This window comes from Nematolebias whitei, chromosome 6, assembly GCF_014905685.2.
Source record: "Nematolebias whitei isolate Nwh7 chromosome 6, NemWhi1, whole genome shotgun sequence".
NCBI lineage: Eukaryota > Metazoa > Chordata > Actinopteri > Cyprinodontiformes > Rivulidae > Nematolebias > Nematolebias whitei.
The window spans coordinates 44,225,820-44,245,761 of NC_056503.1; the positions used below are offsets into that span (position 1 = coordinate 44,225,820).

The 19,942-nt window shown below is 42.9% G+C and overlaps 1 protein-coding gene across 1 annotated transcript in view; it reads left to right on the forward strand.

The window, feature by feature from the left end:
* The window catches only part of st14a (ST14 transmembrane serine protease matriptase a), a 21,834-nt gene extending 2,988 nt beyond the window's left edge, over nt 1–18,846 (forward strand). Inside the window, exons 2-19 of the mRNA XM_037677646.1 lie at nt 2,761–2,920; nt 6,656–6,786; nt 6,882–6,952; nt 7,044–7,201; nt 7,297–7,332; nt 8,411–8,645; nt 10,034–10,170; nt 10,869–10,969; nt 11,062–11,174; nt 11,289–11,425; nt 11,500–11,604; nt 11,681–11,788; nt 13,105–13,227; nt 15,657–15,779; nt 15,926–16,109; nt 17,079–17,350; nt 17,865–18,001; nt 18,136–18,846. Of these exons, the coding sequence (XP_037533574.1) occupies nt 2,761–2,920; nt 6,656–6,786; nt 6,882–6,952; nt 7,044–7,201; nt 7,297–7,332; nt 8,411–8,645; nt 10,034–10,170; nt 10,869–10,969; nt 11,062–11,174; nt 11,289–11,425; nt 11,500–11,604; nt 11,681–11,788; nt 13,105–13,227; nt 15,657–15,779; nt 15,926–16,109; nt 17,079–17,350; nt 17,865–18,001; nt 18,136–18,294 (2,490 nt within the window). The 3' untranslated portion in view covers nt 18,295–18,846. The remainder of the gene's footprint in view (nt 1–2,760; nt 2,921–6,655; nt 6,787–6,881; nt 6,953–7,043; nt 7,202–7,296; nt 7,333–8,410; nt 8,646–10,033; nt 10,171–10,868; nt 10,970–11,061; nt 11,175–11,288; nt 11,426–11,499; nt 11,605–11,680; nt 11,789–13,104; nt 13,228–15,656; nt 15,780–15,925; nt 16,110–17,078; nt 17,351–17,864; nt 18,002–18,135) is intronic.
* The last annotated feature ends 1,096 nt before the right edge of the window (nt 18,847–19,942 follow it).

Below are 19,942 nucleotides of genomic sequence, written 5' to 3' on the forward strand. Positions count from 1 at the left end.
ACTGGCCATCGGGAGCACCGGAACATTTCCCGGTGGCCTGGCCTGCTCAGTGATTGCCGAGGGGGCCCCTCCTTTCTCTTTCTGAGGCTGTCCGTCACATCAGAGCAGACACACAAAAGAAAAAGGAGGGGGCGGGGTGAGGTCTGTCTTTCCCCATCGCTACTGGCCATCGGGAGCACCGGAACATTTCCCGGTGCTCCCGATGGCCAGTCCGCCCCGGGCGCTGATTGGCTCAGTAACCGTAGCATCAGTCTGTCTGCTCTCTTTCGCTGTGCTCTTTTAGAGCATTTAGAGAGTTTAGAGCATTGTTAAGAACATTGCAAGAGTGTGGGAAAGGTTTATAAAGCCTTAAAATATATATAAATTTTAAAATAAATATAACAACCATACTTTGCAGATTTTCACATATAGCGGGAGTGTCTGGAACGTAACTCCTTGCGATAAGTGAGGGACTACTTGTACATATGAAAACGTACAACTCCAAGATTATCTGTGGTTCCTGTCTGAAAAATGTCTCGAGGTGCCCCTGAAGGATGGTCTCAACTTTTCTACTAGCTCTCCAACGCGTTTATCTGTTGACAAACCTGTCAAAATTAAAATTTTGTTGCTCAATCTCCAGAAACGATACATTTAGAACCGTTTGCATCCATAATTCTTACAGTGGTGTGGTGACAGGTTGCGTAAAGCAGATTGTGTTTTCTGAATAAAAAGCTTGTAAGGAAGTTAAATATTCAAGTCATGGGAGAGTGCACACACCTAGTTCTTTTTCTGTCTCTATTTTTGATGATGTGCGACTCTTTTGCACCCCCAGAAACCTCCATACATGCGATGCCATTTTTCTTTAGGCTGTGATTTTCATGCAGTCCTCCTGAGGACTTTAAAAGGCAGCCGTCGTGGCGTTGTGGCCTAAATTCCTGTAGGTTTCTGCTCCTTGTTGTGACTTGTTTGCTCCTCTCTTTTGACTCATTTGAGTTGATTACTTCACAGTATCGCAGCGTGACGATGAATGTAAAGTACAGGGTTATGGTGGAAGGGTTGTCCCTCAGGGATGGCGCTCTGAAACATTAAAAGGTGTCCCATTACTTGCAATTATTTATGACATGCGTAGATCTCATTTTGACTATTTAGATAGAGAATCATAGTTCTGAGTATTTTCAGTACTGTGTTTTTCCAAGAAATAATAATAATATATTCTCCCAACTTTAAACCACTTGTGTCTCTGTAATACATTATTATAATGTAACCGAAACACGGGAGGATTGGGGGTCATTTATGTTCCTCTTTGTGTCCAGTAAGCTCCAAAATCCAACATAAAGTTTTCTTTACGTCAACCAGTGGAAGGAAAGGTACAGCTTGTTCTTGCCTTTCAGCTCAAGTGTCCGTTTAAACAGAAAGTGTCGCCCTCCTTCAATGGTGTTCCACTTTTTGGTGTCATCCTCGGTTTAAAAAAAAACAAACTGTCGTGTATGAAGTTGAAGTTGTTTGTTTTTAATCGTTCTGAAGTTTTAATCATCTGTGCAACCATACTGTGTTTGAGTTCTACTACAGTAAATACTCGGAAACCTGTTCCCGGTGTGTGGTTGACTCGCAGCAGGTTTGACAGGATTTTACACGGTGAAACCTTTGTACTCGCACTCCCGTCTCCGCTCCGTTTAACCTCTGCAGAGCCGTGACTCATAAAGCCGAACACAATACCAGGACCTGAAACTGGGCTCTTGGAGTTTTTATGCACAGATTTTGTTTTAATGACGGGTTAAATTGTTTCTACCGTTTTTCAAATCTGTTCTCAAGAAATTATTTTTTTTTTTTGTAAAAAGAAAAAAGTTCAACCGTCTTAAATTTTTTATTTATCTTCTGTTGAAAAATCTCCATCTTCGCCCGCCTACCCATGGTCGGGTCATGGAGGTCCAGGAGAAAAATGGTAGATGGACTGTACTTGTATAGCACCGTTCTATCTTATCAAGATACTCAAAGCGCTTTACGACACAATCTGTGCCCTCGTTTACACATTCGTTCGGCGCTCTACTAGATCTATACAAAAACTATGGTAATCACTGCTATAGATCACATTCATACACCGATGGGACACGCATCGGAGACTGTGAGGGGTTCAATGTCATGCCCAGGGACACTTCAGCATGTGACTGCTGGTGGAATCCAACCCACAACTCTCACATTGGAGGACGTTTGCTCTAACCACTCAGCCACAGCGGCCCCAGACCTTTCCCCTTCCAGGGACAGACTCCATCTACTCCCGAAGGATCCCAAGGTGTTCCCAGGCCAGGAGGAATCTTAATCAGATGCTCGAACCACCTCAACTGACTCGTTTTAATGTGGAGGTGCAGTGGCTCCACTCCAACCTCCTGCCAGTTGCCGGAGCTCCTGACCCTATATTTAAGGCTGAGCCTGGCCACCTTACAATAGAAGCTCATTTCAGCCCTTTTTATCCAGGATCTCGTTCTTTCACTCATGATCCAAACCTCATGACCACAGGTGAGGATTGGAGCTTAAGCAGACCAGTAAATCAAAAGTTTTGACTTCCGACTCAACTCTCTTTTTTTTTTTCACCATAACCAACCAAAGCAACGCTCTCATTACTGAGGATGAGACCCCGATCCATGCTGAAAATTTGGTTCTTTCATTCTTCATTTTGGGAATAAAAGAACACATTTTTTTATGAGAAAAGCATAGGAAATGTATTAAAGCTATGGTTAGATGTGTATTAATAATTTTCTCTCCGTTTGCCTGTTTGTTTTCCAGGACAAAGAGTTTGAGCAGTCTCTGCAGTTCCTGCCGGCGTCGAACAACAAAAAGTATGAGAAGAAAAAAAGCCCAGGCAAAATCGGCGCCGTGATCGGTGTGGTGGTCTTTGTCGCTGTGGTTGCTCTGATGATCGGACTTCTGGTCTGGCATTTCCGCTGTAAGTAGTAATCTGTGAACGGCTGTGCAGCGTTGAACCAAACGACGTGGTTGTTCGCACAAAAACGAAGTAAACAAAGGAACATGTGGCACCATTTGTTTAGTGTGCTGCCGTTTTCTCAACCAAACGCCAGTGTTACTACGCTAACGTTTGTGGGCTGACCGTAGGTTTAATATTTAGCAAACTAGTATTTCACAAAACATAGGTTGTTTTTGAGAAAGTTTTTTTTTTATAAAACTGATAAACAGTAATAAATGGCAAAAAAGAGCATCCTGTGCTGCAGCATCAACATGTGGCATGGAGGATGCACAGCTGCAGAAAGAAAAGCTTTGCAGAAAGTGGTGAAGGCTGCACAGAAGTCTGTTGGAATCAGCCTCCCCACCATCACAGACATCTACACCTCCAGATGCAGGAAGAGGACCACCTGCATCATGAAGGACCTCACTCACCCAGCACACGCACTTTTTGCCCCACTCCCCTCAAGAAGGAGGTTAAAGAGAATTAAGTGTAGAACCACTAGACTGAGGAACAGCTTCTACCCTGAGGCTGTTAGACTCATGAATCTCTAACCAGAATAATAACTGAAAAATCACATCATGTTGCTGCTGATCTGTTTCGTGTTGCTGCTGATCTGTTTCGTGCTGCTGCTGATCTGTTTCATGCTGCTGATCTATTTCATGTTGCTGCGTTCATTCGTGCTCATCTGCTCACACAGACTCATGTTCGTGCTGCTGCTGATCTGTTTCGTGCTGCTGCTGATCTGTTTCATGTTGCTGCTGATCTGTTTCATGCTGCTGTGTTCATTCGTGCTCATCTGCTCACACAGACTCATGTTCGTGCTGCTGTTCGGCGTTTTGTTTTTATACTACAAGTTTAGTGTATTTTTAGCTAATGTATTTCTTAGTTCATATCTTAGATCTTATTACTCTTTTTTTTCTTTTACATTTTATACTTTTGTTGGATGTAACCGGGGCCCGTGTACCACACGTGTTGCGTATACAGATAAAGAACCTTGAATCCTTGAAATGGGCCCTTGTTTTGGCTAGCTGTTAGTGCACCCTGGATGAAGACTTCTGCTTTAAGCTAGCCTTTTGATACTTTCCATTTTTAGCCTAATTTTGCTGCGTTTATCGTTTTGCTACATTTAGCTTTTTACTAGCATTTTGCTACCTTGAGATTCTAGCTAGCCTTTTAATACTTTTTGCTTTCATCTGGAATTTTGTTGCATTTACTTAATGTTTTGCTAGATAATCTTTCGCGTTTGCTTTTTCTACTTTTAGCAGTTACCATTTTGCTGCTTGTAGACTTTTAGATTTTTGCTAATTTTGGCTACTGTTTTGTGACACTTATCTGTTATCAAGTGTTTGGCTTTATTTAGCTTTTAGCTAGTGTTCTAGTCATTTTATTTGGCTTTTGGCTTCTTTTCAGAGTCAGAGAGTCAGAGTTTCTTTATTGTCATTCGCACCTCATGTGGTACATGTGGTGGAGCGAAATTATGTACACAGGGTCCCAGTTACATCCAACAATAAAATGTATAAGAAAAACAGTAATAACATCTAAGATATGAACTAAGAAATGCATCAACTAAATATACACTAAGCACTCATAACATAAAACATTGAACATTGAACATCACCACAAACATGAACATGAGTCTGTGAGCAGATGTGCACGCATGAACACATCAACATTGAAACAGATCAGCAGCAACATGAAACAGATCAGCAGCAACATGATATGGTTTTTCACAGTGATTATTCTAGTTAGAGATTCATGAGTCTAACAGCCTCAGGGTAGAAGCTGTTCCTCAGTCTAGTGGTTCTACACTTAATGCTCCTTAACCTCCTTCCTGAGGGGAGTGGGGCAAAAAGTGTGTGTGCTGGGTGGGTGGGGTCCTTCATGATGCAGGTGGCCCTCTTCCTGCATCTGGAGGTGTAGATGTCTGTGATGGTGGGGAGACTGATTCCAACAGACTTCTGTGCAGCCTTCACCACTCTCTGCAAAGCTTTTCTTTCTGCAGCTGTGCAGCCTCCATGCCACACATTGATGCTCGAGCACAGGATGCTCTCCACTGCACACCTGTAGAAGGAGGTGAGGACTGAGCTTCCCAGACCAGCTCGCCTCAGCCGTCTGAGGAAGTAGAGTCTCTGATGAGCTTTCTTGATCAGGCTGGTGGTGTTGTTGCTCCAGCTGAGGTTGTCATTCATGTGTACACCCAAGTACTTGTAGCTGGAGACCACTTCCACCGCAGATCCTCTTATGTTCAGGGGGGTGTAGGTGTTTTTGTTCCTTCTGAAGTCCACAATCATCTCCTTTGTCTTCTTCACATTGATGTGAAGGTTATTCTCTCTGCACCAGCTCTCCAGGTGTTCCACCTCCTGCCTGTAGCTGGACTCATCATTGTTTGTGATGCATCCCACCACCGCTGTATCATCTGCAAACTTTACAATGTGACAGCCTGGATGGGTAGCTGCACAATCATATGTGAGCAGAGTAAACAGGAGGGGGCTCAACACACATCCCTGAGGAGAGCCAGTGCTGAGGGTTATGGTGGAGGAGGAGAGGTTGTGGATCCTCACTAACTGTGGTCTGGTTGTTAAAAAGTCTAGTACCCAGTTGCAGATGGAGGGGCTTAGTCCTAGTGTGGATAGTTTATCCATCAGGGTTTGGGGGATCATGGTGTTGAAGGCGGAAGTGAAGTCCACAAAGAGCATACGGACGTAAGAGTTTTTCTGCTCCAGGTGGTTGAGTGCAGTGTGGACCACAGAGGAGATTGCATCCTCTGTTGATCCTGTTGATCCTCTTTTAGCTTTTATCTAGCATTTTGTTGCTTTTAGCTAGATTTTGATACTTTTTGCTTTCTGCTTTTTGCTACTTTTAGCTAACCTCTTCTATTTTTACTTGATGTTTTGCCACTTAAGCTTTACCTCACCTTTTTGTTACTTTAGCATCTGTCTTCAATTTTGTGCTATTTTGCTATGTGTAGGTTTCATATAGCCTTTTACTATTTTTAGCTTGTGACTCATTAACTAGTGTTTTGCTTCATTTAGCTTTTGGCTAGTGTTCTGTGTCTTTTGGCTTTTATCTAGCATTTTTCTACTTTTAGCTTTTAGTTAGCATTTAGCTCTTTTTAGATTCTAGCCAGCCTTATGATATTTTTGGTTAACCTTTAATTACTTTTAGCTTTTGATTAGCTTTTTATTACTTTTAGTAACAGTTTTACATCTTCTAGCTCATCTTTTACTACTTTTAGCTCACCTTCTGCTACTTATGGATTTTAACTCGAGTGTTGTTTCTCAGTTGTCTTGGGTTTTTATTCGTGTTGGCCCAGAGATGTGAGAAGACTTGTTTGTTTTGAATTCTTTCATGTGTGTTACTCAGTCTCCAACAATGTTCAGTCAGGTCATCTGGACTGTTTTTTTTTTTTTTGTTCTGAGATATTTTGTCCTTCATCCAAAGGACTTCTTCAGTCCGAGGAGCCACAAACAAACTGGAGTCCTACAAGCAGCAACTCCCATAGGGACACATTTACTCCCTACTACTATGGGAGTTGGTGCTTGTGGGACTCTAGTTTGTTTGTGGCTCTTTGGACTGAAGAAGTCCTTTGGATGAAGGATGAAACGTCTCAGCAAAAAGAAGCCGTCCAGATGACCTGACTGAACATTGTTGGATTTGTACCTGGATTATTGAGCTTGAACGTTTGGTATATTCAGTCTCGTTTCTTCGTTCTCACAGTCCGTAAAAACGAGATTGTGAAACGGATGTACACCGGCTCCATGAAGATCACCGACCAGACGTTCGACAACGCTTATGAGGACTCCAACTCCTCTGAGTTCAAGGCGCTGGCGCAGCAGGTGGTCACACAGGTAAGACCCAGAGTTTCCTGTTTGGGATTTTTATTAGTTTAAGTCAAACACCCATCAGTCAAGTTCTGTCCTGATTTTGCTCTGAATCTTTTCAGCTGAAGTCCATCTACTCCAAAGATCCGCAGCTAAAGAAATACTATTTCGGTTCCGTGGTTCAGGCTTTCAGGTATGAGGAGCCCAGAAAGAGGACAGGTGTTGGTAGTGCACGTTTTTATTTGTACCTCTAAACACGATGTTTTGTTCCTGGTGGTTCCCAGTGAGGGCAGCGTTATCGCCTACTACCTGTCAGAGTTTCGAGCTCCTGCGGGTCAAGAGACGTCTCTTGACAAAGCTATGGGGAACTTGGAGAAGTCTGCAGGCAAAGTGCGATTGTCTGGAACTGGCACCATTGAAGTTGAAGAGATAGTGACCTCAGGTAGAGTAGACAACCATCTGGTTGGCACTTCCTGTAAAGGTGATTTATGCTTTCCTGTTGGTCTTTTATCCTAAATCTGTCTTTTATTTTTTCAGTTGTTGATTCCCGCATGTTGACGACATCCTTTAGGAGTAAGTGCAGCTTTCTTATCCTTCCTCTAATCATCTTCTTGCTGTAGGTTCATCAGCTCTACGAGACAACAGAGCTGAGACGATTGTGTGAACGCTGCTTCAACACTCGCGCTCGTTTTCCACTTTCTTTACGTTTTGTACATTTTTTGCCGTGTCATTTTTCACACTTTGTGCTGTTTTGGTCATTCTCGTCTCAAAACGTTGGACTCATTCAGAAGATGGGCGCTTTTATAACTTTTATATTAAATAAAAGATCCATGGAAATTACACATACAGATTGGAGCCTCTTCGGTTCTTTTAAAAACTATTTCTTTTTTAAAAATGCTTCAGATTTTCTTCTTATGCTACATCTAGCTTTTAGCCATTGTTCTATGTTTAGCTTTCATCTAACCTTTTGCTACATTTTTAGATTTTAACTACCAATCTATGTTTAGCTTTTGGGAAGCTTTTTGCAACTTTTGCTAGCTTGTTACTGAATGTTACTACTTTTAGTATTCAGACAGACTTTTTTTATTACTTTTGGCTTTTATCCAGGCTTTCCCTGCTTTTAACAGCTACTTTTAGCTTCTCGCAAGCCTTTTACTAATGGAGGCTTTTGCTTTTTTAAGCTAGTCTTCTGCTATTTTAGCTTTCTGCTAGCCTTTTGCTACTGCTAGTTAACATTTTGACATTTTCAACTAGCATTTTACTGTTTTATTGTTTAGCTAGCCTTTTATCTTTTTGCTTTTTGTTACTGGTAGCTACTTTTGGGTAGTATTTTTGTTTGCTTTTAGCTAGCATATTACTATTTTTGGCTATTAGTCAGCATTTTGTTTGTTTTAGCTTGTTTTTTGCTTCTCTTATCTTAAACAACTCAGTTTCTCCTGCCAATTTTATGTTATTGGGTGTTTACACTGCATTTTCAGAGAAAATCTTCCTAAATATTAACTTTTTTTTTAACTAAGCAGCCTTTTAGTTGATTCATTCATCAGCTGGATGTGTGTATTTGTTTAGAAAGCCTGTGACATAGCTGTTGAGTTTGTGTGACGGTGATATGCCAAATAAAATGTGAGTCGTACTAATTGTTGTTGTCTCTCAGGGGATTTGAGGTTTTCGAAACACTTGAGACCCAACAAGGTGGATCAGATCGAGTCCCCTGGTTTCCCCAACACACCGTATCCCTCCAACACCGTCATCCAGTGGCAGCTGCGAGGCGACGCGGGCCAAGTTATCCAGCTGAAGTTTGATTCCATCATTCTGGAGGAGAACTGCAAGAACGACTTTGTGAAGATCTATGACTCCCTGGTGGCTATTGAGGGCCGCGTGATGGAAGAGTACGTTTTGTTGTTGTTGTTGTTTTTAAAGCTCTGATAAGAACGACACACTCTGCATGTTTAAGGTTAAATCTCGGTTCAGCCAGGACGTGGAGGGAGTCCGGTTCGGTGGCCCCAGGATTCCATCTTTGCTCTTTGCATATGATGTGGTCCTCGTGTCGTGATCTTCAGCTCTCACTGGAGCGGTTCGCAGCCGAGTGTGAAGCGGCTGGGATGAGAATCGGCACCTCCAAATCTGAGGCCGTTAGGCGGGAAAAGGGTGGGTTGCTGTCTTCAGGTTGAGGGTGAGGTTCAGCCTCAAGTGGAGGAGTTCAAGTATCTCAGGGTTTTGTTCACGAGTGAGATTGACAGACTGGTGCAGCGTCTGCAGTATTGTGGACTCTGTGCCGGTTTGTTGTGGTGAAGAGGGAGCTGAGCTGTAAGGCAAAGATCTCTGTTCACTGGTCGGTCTACGTTCCTACCCTCGCCTATGGTCATGAGCTCTGGGTAGTGACTGAAAGAATGAGACTGTGGATACAGTCGGTTGAAATGAGTTTCCTCTTCAGGGTAGCTGGACTCCTTTAAAGATAGGATGAGAAGTTCAGCTATCCGAGAGAGACTCGGAGTAGAACCGCTGCTCCTCTACATGGAGAGGAGCCAGTTGAGGTCGTTCAGACATCTGGTAAGGATGCTTCCTGGGCACAGCCCTAAGGAGGTGCCTCGGGTATGTCTGACTGGGAGGAGACCCTGAGGAAGTCCCAGGACACGCTGGAGAGACTACCTCTCTTGGTTGGCCTGGGAACGCCTTGGAGTCCTCCCAGAAGAGCTGGAAGAAGTGACTGTGGAAAGAGATGTCTGGACCTCCCTGCTCAAGCTGCTGCCCCCGCGACCCGACTCCAGAACAAGAACTTTGTCAGGCAGGGTGCTCGGTTCTGTTGACAGGGCGGGGCGCCCTGCTTGTATAATGGTAGAGGAGATGCTGGTCTGTATTTAAGTTTGGATCCTGGAACATCTGGTCTGTAGAACGCAGCGCTCCTGCTGGAGTGTAGATGTTAAGGATCGAGGCCAGAACTTTTAAAACTTTAAAATCAGTCTGGAAGTTGACAGAAGCCGGTGGAGAGAAGGACCCGGGTTCTGTGTTTATGGTTTTAGTACCTGGTAAAAGACGAAGCTGCTGCTTTCTGGATGGTTCGTATAAATGCAGAGATGATTTGTCCAAACCAGCTGTGGGTGAAGGACATCTCGTTGTCGACAGGGCGGGGCGCCCTCCTTGGATAACGGTAGAGGAAACGCTGGATTTTAAACCTCTGATCCTGAACTTGAATGAACTAATTCACACCGACGGCTGCTTGTAATCTGTTGTAATCCCGATGAATTAGTTGTTAAAACGTGTGTCTTGTTTTGCGCAGGTTGTGTGGACACTACTCGCCCAGTGAGCCTCTGACCTTTCTGTCCTCGGGAAACGTCATGCTGGTGACGATGGCCACAAACGAAGAAAAGAACTTCCCGGGCTTCCGGGCCAAAGTCTCCCAAACTCTTAAAACCAGTAAGGACTTGGGTTTTAGTGACGGTTGATGCTGCACTTTGTGCTTTTTTTAGGGTCGTACAACATTTGACAAGAATGATGACATCGCTCTTCCTCGAGGACGTCATTTCAGTTTTTTAATTTTGCTTATTTAATTAAAAACTAATAAATTCAGGAGTCGCGATGATAATTTTTTGCCAAATGTTTTATTTTCAATTGTTAGTTTTAGTCAGAAGTTAAGGCTTCTTCAACACTTTGGCTGTTAAACTTTTCAAAATATTTAGCTAATATTTTACTACTTTTAGCTTCTAGCTATTATTTTTCCACTTTTATTATGTGTAGATTTGATTTGTGTTAATACCTTTAGCTTTTAACGAGCCTTTTCCTGCTTTCAGCTAGCCTTTCTGGTCATTTTAGCTACTAATTTGCTAGGTTCAGCTTCCATTTTGGCACTTTTACCTAGCATTTTTAGCTTTCAGTTAATTTTTGCTTCTTCCAGTTAGTTTTGCTACTTTTTGATTTTTTTTTTTAAACGATCGTTTGCTGCGTTTAGCTTTTAGCTCGTGTTTTCCTGCAGTATCTTGGAGCTGATGTTCTGCTTCTTTTACCACGTCTGTTTCAGCTCAGTCGTTTGGCACTTGGCGTCCACGCTGCGTTGTAACAGTAAATGTTGTTTCTGTAATTCAGAATCGTTGTAATTTGTGTTGTTTCGTTTACAGGGGTGTGTGACAAGCAGCTCTCCGGGTCAGAAGGCAGCTTCTCCAGTCCAAACTTCCCAAACTTCTATCCTCCTGACACCAAATGTGCCTGGGAGATCCAGGTGAGACCCCCGGCTGTTTGTTGGGTTCACACCTGTGTCATATGTTCAGGCTGTCGGACGTCAGCTCCTTCACTTCCTTTCTTTTTTTTAAGGTCCCTAATGGAAAAGTGGTGAAGGTGACCTTCAAAAAGTTCCTTTTGACCGAGCCCGGGCTGGAAAACGACAAGAATTGTCCCAAAGACTACGTCATGATCAACAATGAGAAGTGAGTTGAGGTTTGCGGTTATAAAAGTACGAGTTGTGAGTGACTCTCAGCTACTACCACAGCGTCGGGTTTTAGGAAACAGGTGTGTTAGAGCTCGTACGTCTTTATTTTCAGACTGTGTGGAGATTACGATGATGGGATGCTGACCAGAACCAGCAAAACCAGCAAAATGACGGTGACGTTTCATTCCGATTTCTCCTACGTCGACCGAGGTTTTGACGCAAAGTTTGAGGCCGTCGACAGCACCGACCGTAGGTGTCCGAGCTCCGTTCAGGTTGTCTCTGCCTTCGGGGAAGGGTTTTCACGGCATCTGTTTCGTCCGCAGCTTGTCCAGACGAGTTTGAGTGCAAAAATAAGCAATGCATCAAGTCCAGCCTCACATGTGACGGCTGGAACGACTGTGGAGACTCGAGCGACGAGCTGAACTGCAGTGCGTACCGTTTACTCCTCGTCGCTGTTGGCACAACGTCGTGGAAACGAGTTTTTCTAACTGTGTTCTTCTTCAGAGTGTAACTCAAAAAGTATCAGCTGCAACAACGGAATGTGCAAGCCGGAGTTCTGGAAATGTGACGGCATCGATGACTGTGGGGACGGAACCGATGAGCTGAACTGTGGTGAGACCTGCTGGCCCGAGGCAGCGTTCACTTCCTGTCCGCTTCTTGCTACCTCCGCCTACTCTACCCGTTTTAAATATTCACGTGTACAAACGGTGTATTTATGTAACTTCTATCCTTTCAAAGTACTTATTGACAAAAGATTCCCGTATTGAAATACGTGGAGATTTCTTCAACTCTTTTAAAACGGCAAATCTTGAAATCAATACTATTTACAATACTATACTTTTAGCTTTTAGCTACTGTTTTGCTAATTTTAGCATTTATAAACGGTTTAAGGTGTAGCTTTTAGATATGTATTTATACATTTCTAAAATTTTGGCAACTATTTTGCTTGTTTAACTATTAGCTACATTTTGTTAGCATTAGCTTTAGCCACTCTTGCTGATTTTGGCTTTAAGCAACCGTTTTAGGTGTAGTTTTAGCTATGTATTTACATTTTTAACTTTTGGCAAATGTTTTGCTGGTTTAACTATTGGCTACATTTTGTTAACATTAGCTTTAGCTACTGTTTGGTGATTTTAGTTTTTAGTAACTATTTTGCTGATTTTAGCCATTAGCTAAGTTTTCCTTAGTGTTAGCCTTTGCCACTGTTTAGCTTATTTTGGCTTTTTGCTATTGTTTTTCAAAATGTTAGCGTTTTGATGCTGTTCTGCTTGTTTAAGCTTTCAGCTGCTGATTTACATGTTTTTAGCTTTTAGCAACTGTTTTTTGCTGATTTTGCCTAACCTATGTTTTTGTTAGTGTTGTCCTTAACTACTATTTTGCTTATTTTAGCTTTTTGCTGCTATTCTGCTTATTTTAGTTTATTTTATACCGATTTACTTGTTTTAGCTCTTTTGATGCTGTTTACCTGATATTGCTTTTAGCTACTGTACTTCTAGTTTTCTGGCTACAATTTAGCTGAGTTTAGCCTTTAGTTACAGTTTTGTTCATTTTAGCTGCCTGCTGGTTCATTCTTTTTCCTTTTGCTTTGCTTATTTTAGCTTTTAGCTACTGTTCTGCTTGTTTTAGCTTATATCTGAATCATTTTAGCTTTCATTTAGCTTGTTTTAACGTCGACAGCTCAGTTTTAGCTTCTTGAACAAGTTTTTGTTTAGCCACTCAGCATTCACGCTGCCTTTTAGCAGAAGATACTAATTTGTTTGTTTTTCTTTAAGGTGGCTGTAAATCCAGAGAGTTTACTTGTTTGTTTGTTTTTCTTTAAGGTGGCTGTAAATCCGAAGAGTTTACTTGTTTGTTTGTTTGTTTGTTTTTCTTTAAGGTGGCTGTAAATCCAGAGAGTTTACTTGTTTGTTTGTTTGATTTTCTTTAAGGTGGCTGTAAATCCGAAGAGTTTACTTGCACAAACAGTAAATGTGTGTCTGAAAAAAAACGATGCGACGGCAGAAACGACTGTGGAGACGGGTCGGATGAGCTCGACTGTCCAGCAGCCATGGGTGAGTAATGAAACGTTTTACTCAATTAAAAGTTTTTTTTTTTTTTTTTTTTCAAATTTACTTTCACCAAATGTTGCTCAGGTAAAAGTAGACCGTAGGCATCCTGGTAGAAGTTGTTCTTCAGTCTGGAGGTTTTTGCCCGGATGCAGTGCAGCCTCCTCCTCGAGGGCAGGGAGGTGTGCAGGATGGGCGGAGTCACGGAGGACGCAGGTGGCTCTGTCCTGCACCTGGTGCTCCTGGTGTTACAAATGTCCCTGGGGCTGCACCCGATGGTCCTCAGAGCAGACCAACGCAACGCCTCCTCTGCCACAGGGCAGCTTCTGTACCACACTGTGAAGGTGGAGGTCGGGACGCTCTCCACAACACAGGCGTAGAGGGACCTGAGGACCATTCACACCTGCCCTCTGCAGCTTCCTCAAGATGTACAGGTGCTGGTGGGCCTTGATGACGGCCATAGTGTTGGTGCTGCAGGTGAGGATGTTGGTTAGATGCTTCCTGAGGAACCGGATGGAGGAGACCATCTCCACTGCTGCTTCCACAGAAACACATTCAGACTCTCAGGGTGAGTTTTGTTGAAGCTGTGATCTTTCAGCGGCACGGAGGAGTCCCGCATGACTGAAGAGTCTCACAAGCTGCAGACTGTGGAAGACTTGTGTTGACTTTGACTAAAAACCACTTGATTTGAGGACAAGAGCGTAACAGACCTGTACCTCTCCAACTCTTCTGTTTGGGATTTTCTGGACTTGATGGAGCCAAAGAAATCCTCTTCATCCGAGTGGTTGCCGTTTGTGCTGTTATCATTGTCAGTGTCAGCATCCATGTGATCCCTGATGCAGTCGAGTCCTACAAAACTTTTTTTTTCAAGAATTACATCTGCACACACGTCTGCGTATGTACCGGTACTCTCTTGTGAACCCACACATGATGATGTTTTTATATTTAGCAGCTTTGGAGACGTTCTCCCCCTGTAGTCCAGTTTGTTTTGCATTTAGGAGCGCAGCTGCAGCAGTGAGCTCAGGTTCTTGGTCATCTCAGAAAAACGTTTCTGAATCCCATCCTGCAGAGCATCGTTGAGAGGGACGCACACTTTGATGGGTGATTTCAGCTTTTTCAGCTCGTCTTGCAGCTGGTGGAGTGTTGGCAGGAGGAAACCCAAATGCACAGATGATTCCTGTTGAAGAATGTTGAGGGTCGTCATGGCTACAGGCTTCATCACAGCAACATATTCAGCCAAAGGTCCCATCTCAAGTGGATTCAGCCTTTAAACAAAAACTGGATTGTATTCTATTGTTGATGCATACAATGTGCAAAGTGCAGGTTTCCTAACTGTGGTCCTTGAGGAACACCATCCTTCATGTTTTTGTTGTTTCTCTGCTCCGACACACCAGATTTTAATAAATTGGTGATTACAGGCTTCTGCAGAACATGAGGAAGTAACTAAATCACAGAATCAGGTCTGTCGGAGCAGGGAAACAACTAAAACATGCAGGATGGTGTTCCTCAAGGATCAGTGTTGGGAACCACTGTTTTATAACATACACACTATAAAAGTCTTGTTAGAAACCAGCACATAGTTTTGATTAACCATTTTATGCATTATTTACTTATATCTGGATCTTCAGTGCTGTGCATACATTGTTCCTGTGAATGTGCACCACTTGTTCCACAGTGAGGACCACAGTGTTCCACCGGGTTTGATCGGGTCGGAGGAACTGCAGTTTGCGTACAGCTGTCTCAAACCTCTTGCTCAACTGGCTGGTTTTATTCCACAGAGCAGTACTTTTTGCAAAAGCAGATTGAGAGTCTTCTGTTCACCCCAAACTTCTGCAGGAGTGGCATCTGTGCATTTTTGGAGTTTTGGAAGTCTGTACTCGAGGCCGGTGTCGTCGTCCAGAATGTCAGCTACATCTTCTGATGTTTCATCCATGATGTAGTCTTTCTTCTTGTTTATCAGCATCTTTCTTTTATTTGGAAAGTATGATTCTAATATGGATGGTTTCAGTAAGCTTATACGCCCTGACTGCTTTACTGTAATTATATCGGCTTAAACCAACAATCTTTGGTGTAACAAAACATCGTATCAGATTATTTCAAAAAGTAAACGAGAAAACATAATACAACATCCTTTGAAGTTCAGGTTAAGTGAAATGTCGGAATGCTTGTTTAGTTTTTACTCCTCAGAAATCCAGTTTGCTGCCGTGCTGGCAGTAAGGAACGCTACATAGCACTTAGAAAAATGGCGGCATGATCAGTGCGTTTCTATGTCCGTGTACTGGAGAGCTAAGAGACTCGATTCAGACGTCCTTGTGTAAAAAAAAAAAAAAAAAAAGTTGTTTTATTTCATAATCTCTAGAGTTTTTCGACCCCTCTGAAGAAAGTCATGCAGGATGTTTTCAATCAATTTAAAGGTTTTTTTCTTCTTGTCTCAGAGTCTTCAGTGGCCTGCACCGACCTCACGTACAAATGCAAAAACAACAAATGCATCAGCAAAAAGAACCCGGAGTGCGACGATCAGCCCGACTGCGACGACGGATCTGACGAGGAAAACTGCGGTATGACTTTCAAAGCACGGCTGACTTCAAAACATTTCTGCTGCCTTCACTGTCGAGCGCCTTTTCGGTCGAACTGGTTTTTGTCTCCCACCTGTTGCACAACAAGCTGCGACTGGTCCGCCGCTCATCGGCTGCTCTCTTTGCAGACTGCGGGCAGAGAACGTTCAAGTCTTCGCGTATCGTGGGCGGACAGGACGCCGAGGACGGGGAGTTTCCGTGGCAGGTCAGCCTCCACATCAAGAACGGGGGACACGTGTGCGGAGCGTCCCTCATCAGCCCGACGTGGCTCGTCACTGCTGCCCACTGCGTGCAGGACGAAGGAAGCCTGAAGTAAGAGTCTGTTTATTCTAAAAATAATACTGGATTTAGGGTCTCCAGCTCGTTTTTTTTTTTTTCCTTTCTGCCACATAATTTGTCTGTCATGCATGACCAGGGATTAACTGGTACAGTAGTCCCTCGATTATTGCAGGGGTTATGTTCCGGACACCCCAGCATTAAGTGGAAAAACCACAAAGTAGGAACACTATATTTGTTTAAGTATTTATATATTTTAAGGCTTTATAAACTCTTCCCACACTCTTGCAGTGTTCTAAATTCTTAAACCTGCATCATTTTAACAACATACATACTGCACAGCAGCTACTGCAGAATTTTATATGAGGAACTCACCAGCCGTGGTTCGGTTCTGGTCCGGTTCTGATCGGCTCTCTGCAGCCGTTGAGCACCAGATGCTTTTGGAGAGAGCCGGACCTTCGGAGAGCCAGCACAAAACCTCACAATGATCCTGATCAAGTCCAAATAATCCGGAGGGATCCGGATGAAAAAAGTCCAAGTGAGCTCTGGAGAAGACACCGGACCTCCAAGCAACGCCTCCCCGCTCGAGAGGCTTCCTGGGCCGGCGCACAGCTCTCAGTGATCGATGAGGCTGGAAGTAGTTCTGGTCCGGTTCTGATCGGCTCTCTGCATCCACTGAGCGCCGAAGTCACTATGACTAAAGAACAAACTTTTTAGTCAGGTTCGGATCGGATCAAAACTTGCCCTCCATTTCGGCAGAAAGCAGCAGCTGGAAGCACTGTTGGCTTCTGGGTAATGTAGTTCTTTTGACTGGCCTTACAATATAGGCTTATTGAAAGAAAACTACAAAATGGCGGCCCCTGTCACAAGTTTTTTTTTACTTTTTGTTTTATCCATACCGTTCCAATCACATGAGTAATATTAAAGTTGACTATCATTGAAAAACCGTGAAAGTCGAACCACGAAGTAACAAGGGACGACTGATCTTTTCTTGTTTGTCCTCAGATTGTCTCAAGCCGGCACCTGGGAGGTCTACCTGGGCCTTCACATCCAGGGGAAGATTGGGAGTCCCGTTGTGAAGAAGCTCCTGAAACAGGTCGTCCCCCACGCGTATTACAACGCGCACACCTACGATTACGACATCTGCCTGATGGAGCTGGACAGTCCCGTCACCTTCTCCGACCACATCAAGCCCATCTGCTTACCGGCCCCCCAGCACGACTTTAAAGTTGGGGATACCGTTTGGATCACAGGATGGGGCGCCACACGAGAAGGAGGTCAGTACAAAACACTCAGAAAGAAAAAGATATGATTAAAGACCTGGCGTTGTTTGAAGGAATGCTCATCACCCGTCGCCTTTGGTGCCAGAGCTCCAAACTAAGATCGTCTTATTTTGAGACGTAATGGAGCTGAAGCTGTTTAATCAAATCTGGGCAACAATATTAGCACAACCACAGAAGTTTAGATCCGATCAGTGCTTTGACGGTTTGAAAGGTTTAGATTCTAAGATTTAAAATATGTCGGATTTACAAAAAGATTTGTGGTCGCTAATTATTGTTTTTAGTTTCAGGTAGTTTTATTTCTTCTTATTTCATATTTTATTAGGAATGTCAAAGCTCGAATTCCTCACTAATGCATCAAATGATACTTTGAGTGCAAGACGTTTGACATATTTTATTAAAAAGATGTTTTGTAATTAAACATTTATTTTTGGTTATAAGTGATGCTTTGATATTCGTGACAGGTCCTGTCGTGTTTCTCAAGATCTTTTTTTTTTAACGTTGAATTCAGGAGTCGCTGCTAAAGTCCTGCAGAAGGCCCAGGTCCGACTCATAAACCACACGACCTGTGACGGTTTAATGGAAGGGCAGCTCACATCCCGGATGATGTGTGCTGGAGTTCTTTCCGGAGGAGTGGACGCCTGTCAGGTGATTAACGCTGCTCCTCTCTGTTTCTGTCTCTTCCCATCTGTCCACTCCCACTGGGAAGATTTGACAAAATCATGAACAAATGAATGCATCGCGTTAACGCCGCCTGTTCTTTTGGCTCATTTGGTCTTCAGGGCGACTCTGGCGGTCCTCTGTCCAGTCCAGAAGGCAAGCGCATGTTCTTGGCAGGAGTGGTGAGCTGGGGCGACGGCTGCGCCCGCAGAAACAAGCCGGGCATTTACACAACCGTCACACGGTTTCGTGGCTGGATCAAAGAGAAGACGGGGGTCTAACTCCGGTCTCACAGCACCAAAGGAGATGAACTGGTTTTGAAATGAATTTTTGCTTCTTTCGGACTTGGCTCCGACTGAGCGTCCGGCGGATTCATGGACTTTAACTCGCTGGATCTACAGCGGAGGATGCACTCGTCGCTCCAACAGCAACCGCTGCACATATTAGACTCGCTGTGATTGGTTTTAGGAGGATGGGTTGATTTTAAATGTTTTTAAAATGTAAATAAAAGTTTTATTTTATGCGTTTTTTTTTAAAGCGTTCTTTTGATGGAGAACAAATGTTATGATACAGAGGGGGTTTTTCTGTTTGATTGTTACACAGATGCTGAGCTGCGTTTTATCTTTTTCCTCCTGTTTTTGTCTCTTTCCTACGAGTCGTGTAAATTAAAATCAAAACGTCAAGCGTGCGTCCTCTCGCCTCCTGTGGATCTGCATTGTAGAAGAAATTCTTTGATAATTCACGTCAACATCATGGATGCATTTTTATTTCCATATTTATTTGCTTTTCATGAGCTTGAAACAAAATGCTACCAACAATCCTGCAGCTTAATTTTATCAATAAAAGTTTATTTAATAACAAAAGTCTCCTTATAAAATACTGTAATAACCTTCAGTGCAAACCGTTTTTCTTTTATTTGTATTATTAAATTGAATTTAGGCCTCACTTCAGTATGTTGCAGAGAAAAACTGGTAAAAGTTGTGCATGTTGCGAGCCTGACGCAGATATTTGACACCATTTTCCTGCTTTTATGTCTAAAACATGGTTGCAAAATATAGACAAATTTGAGAAAGCACAAGAAAACAGTTTGTTTTACAACAAAAAAAAAACTTGTGACATTTGTATCAACTTAAATATGACACCATGTTGTTTTATCTCATTGTGGGGGAGCGGTGGCACAGAGGTTAAGGAAGGTCGCCGGTTTGAATTCCCAGCCGACATCAAAATGTGAGTGGGAAAGGTGAAGCACCCACACCTGCCTCCACCCCCGTTTGCACCAGCCCTTCTCCTCACCCCATCTGCTCCCCTAGATGGAAGCTCTGCTCCACACAGAGGGCTGTGGTAGCTCGTGGTCTGTGGTTGTGTCAGGAAGGGATAAAAACTAAACCAAGTCTTGGTGCGACTTGGTTTCTGTGGCGACCCCTGAAGAAGAGAACAGTCGTAAGAAGATTGTTTTATCAAATCCTGTGCTTTCAGTGGTTTTTTTTTTTTTTTTTATGTTTGGATGTTTTGATTTCTGTAAATTTTAGTGTTTAATAAAGCTTTTTTTTTTTTTTTCATATTTTGGCAAATGCTCAATCTCATGCAAAAGTTAAATTTGATATTAAACTGACTTCAGTTTTATTGGAAAAATGCCTGTATATTTTTTATCCAGCAGATGATGTTAGAGGTGAATAAAAAACAGTTTTGCATCTCAGACTTATTCAAAGATACCACAGTACAACGAAACTAGTTAATAAAACCATAATTTTATTTATTTTATCCCAGTGGGTGTAGTTTTTATTTGATTGCTTAAGTTGATCTGTTCAAGTGAAATAAGTTGGAATGTACCACTTTTGATAAGTTTGAGGAGGCAACAACCATTACATGAACTTCTATTTTAAACTGTTCATATTATAAAAATATACAAACCGCATATGTTAGACGTCA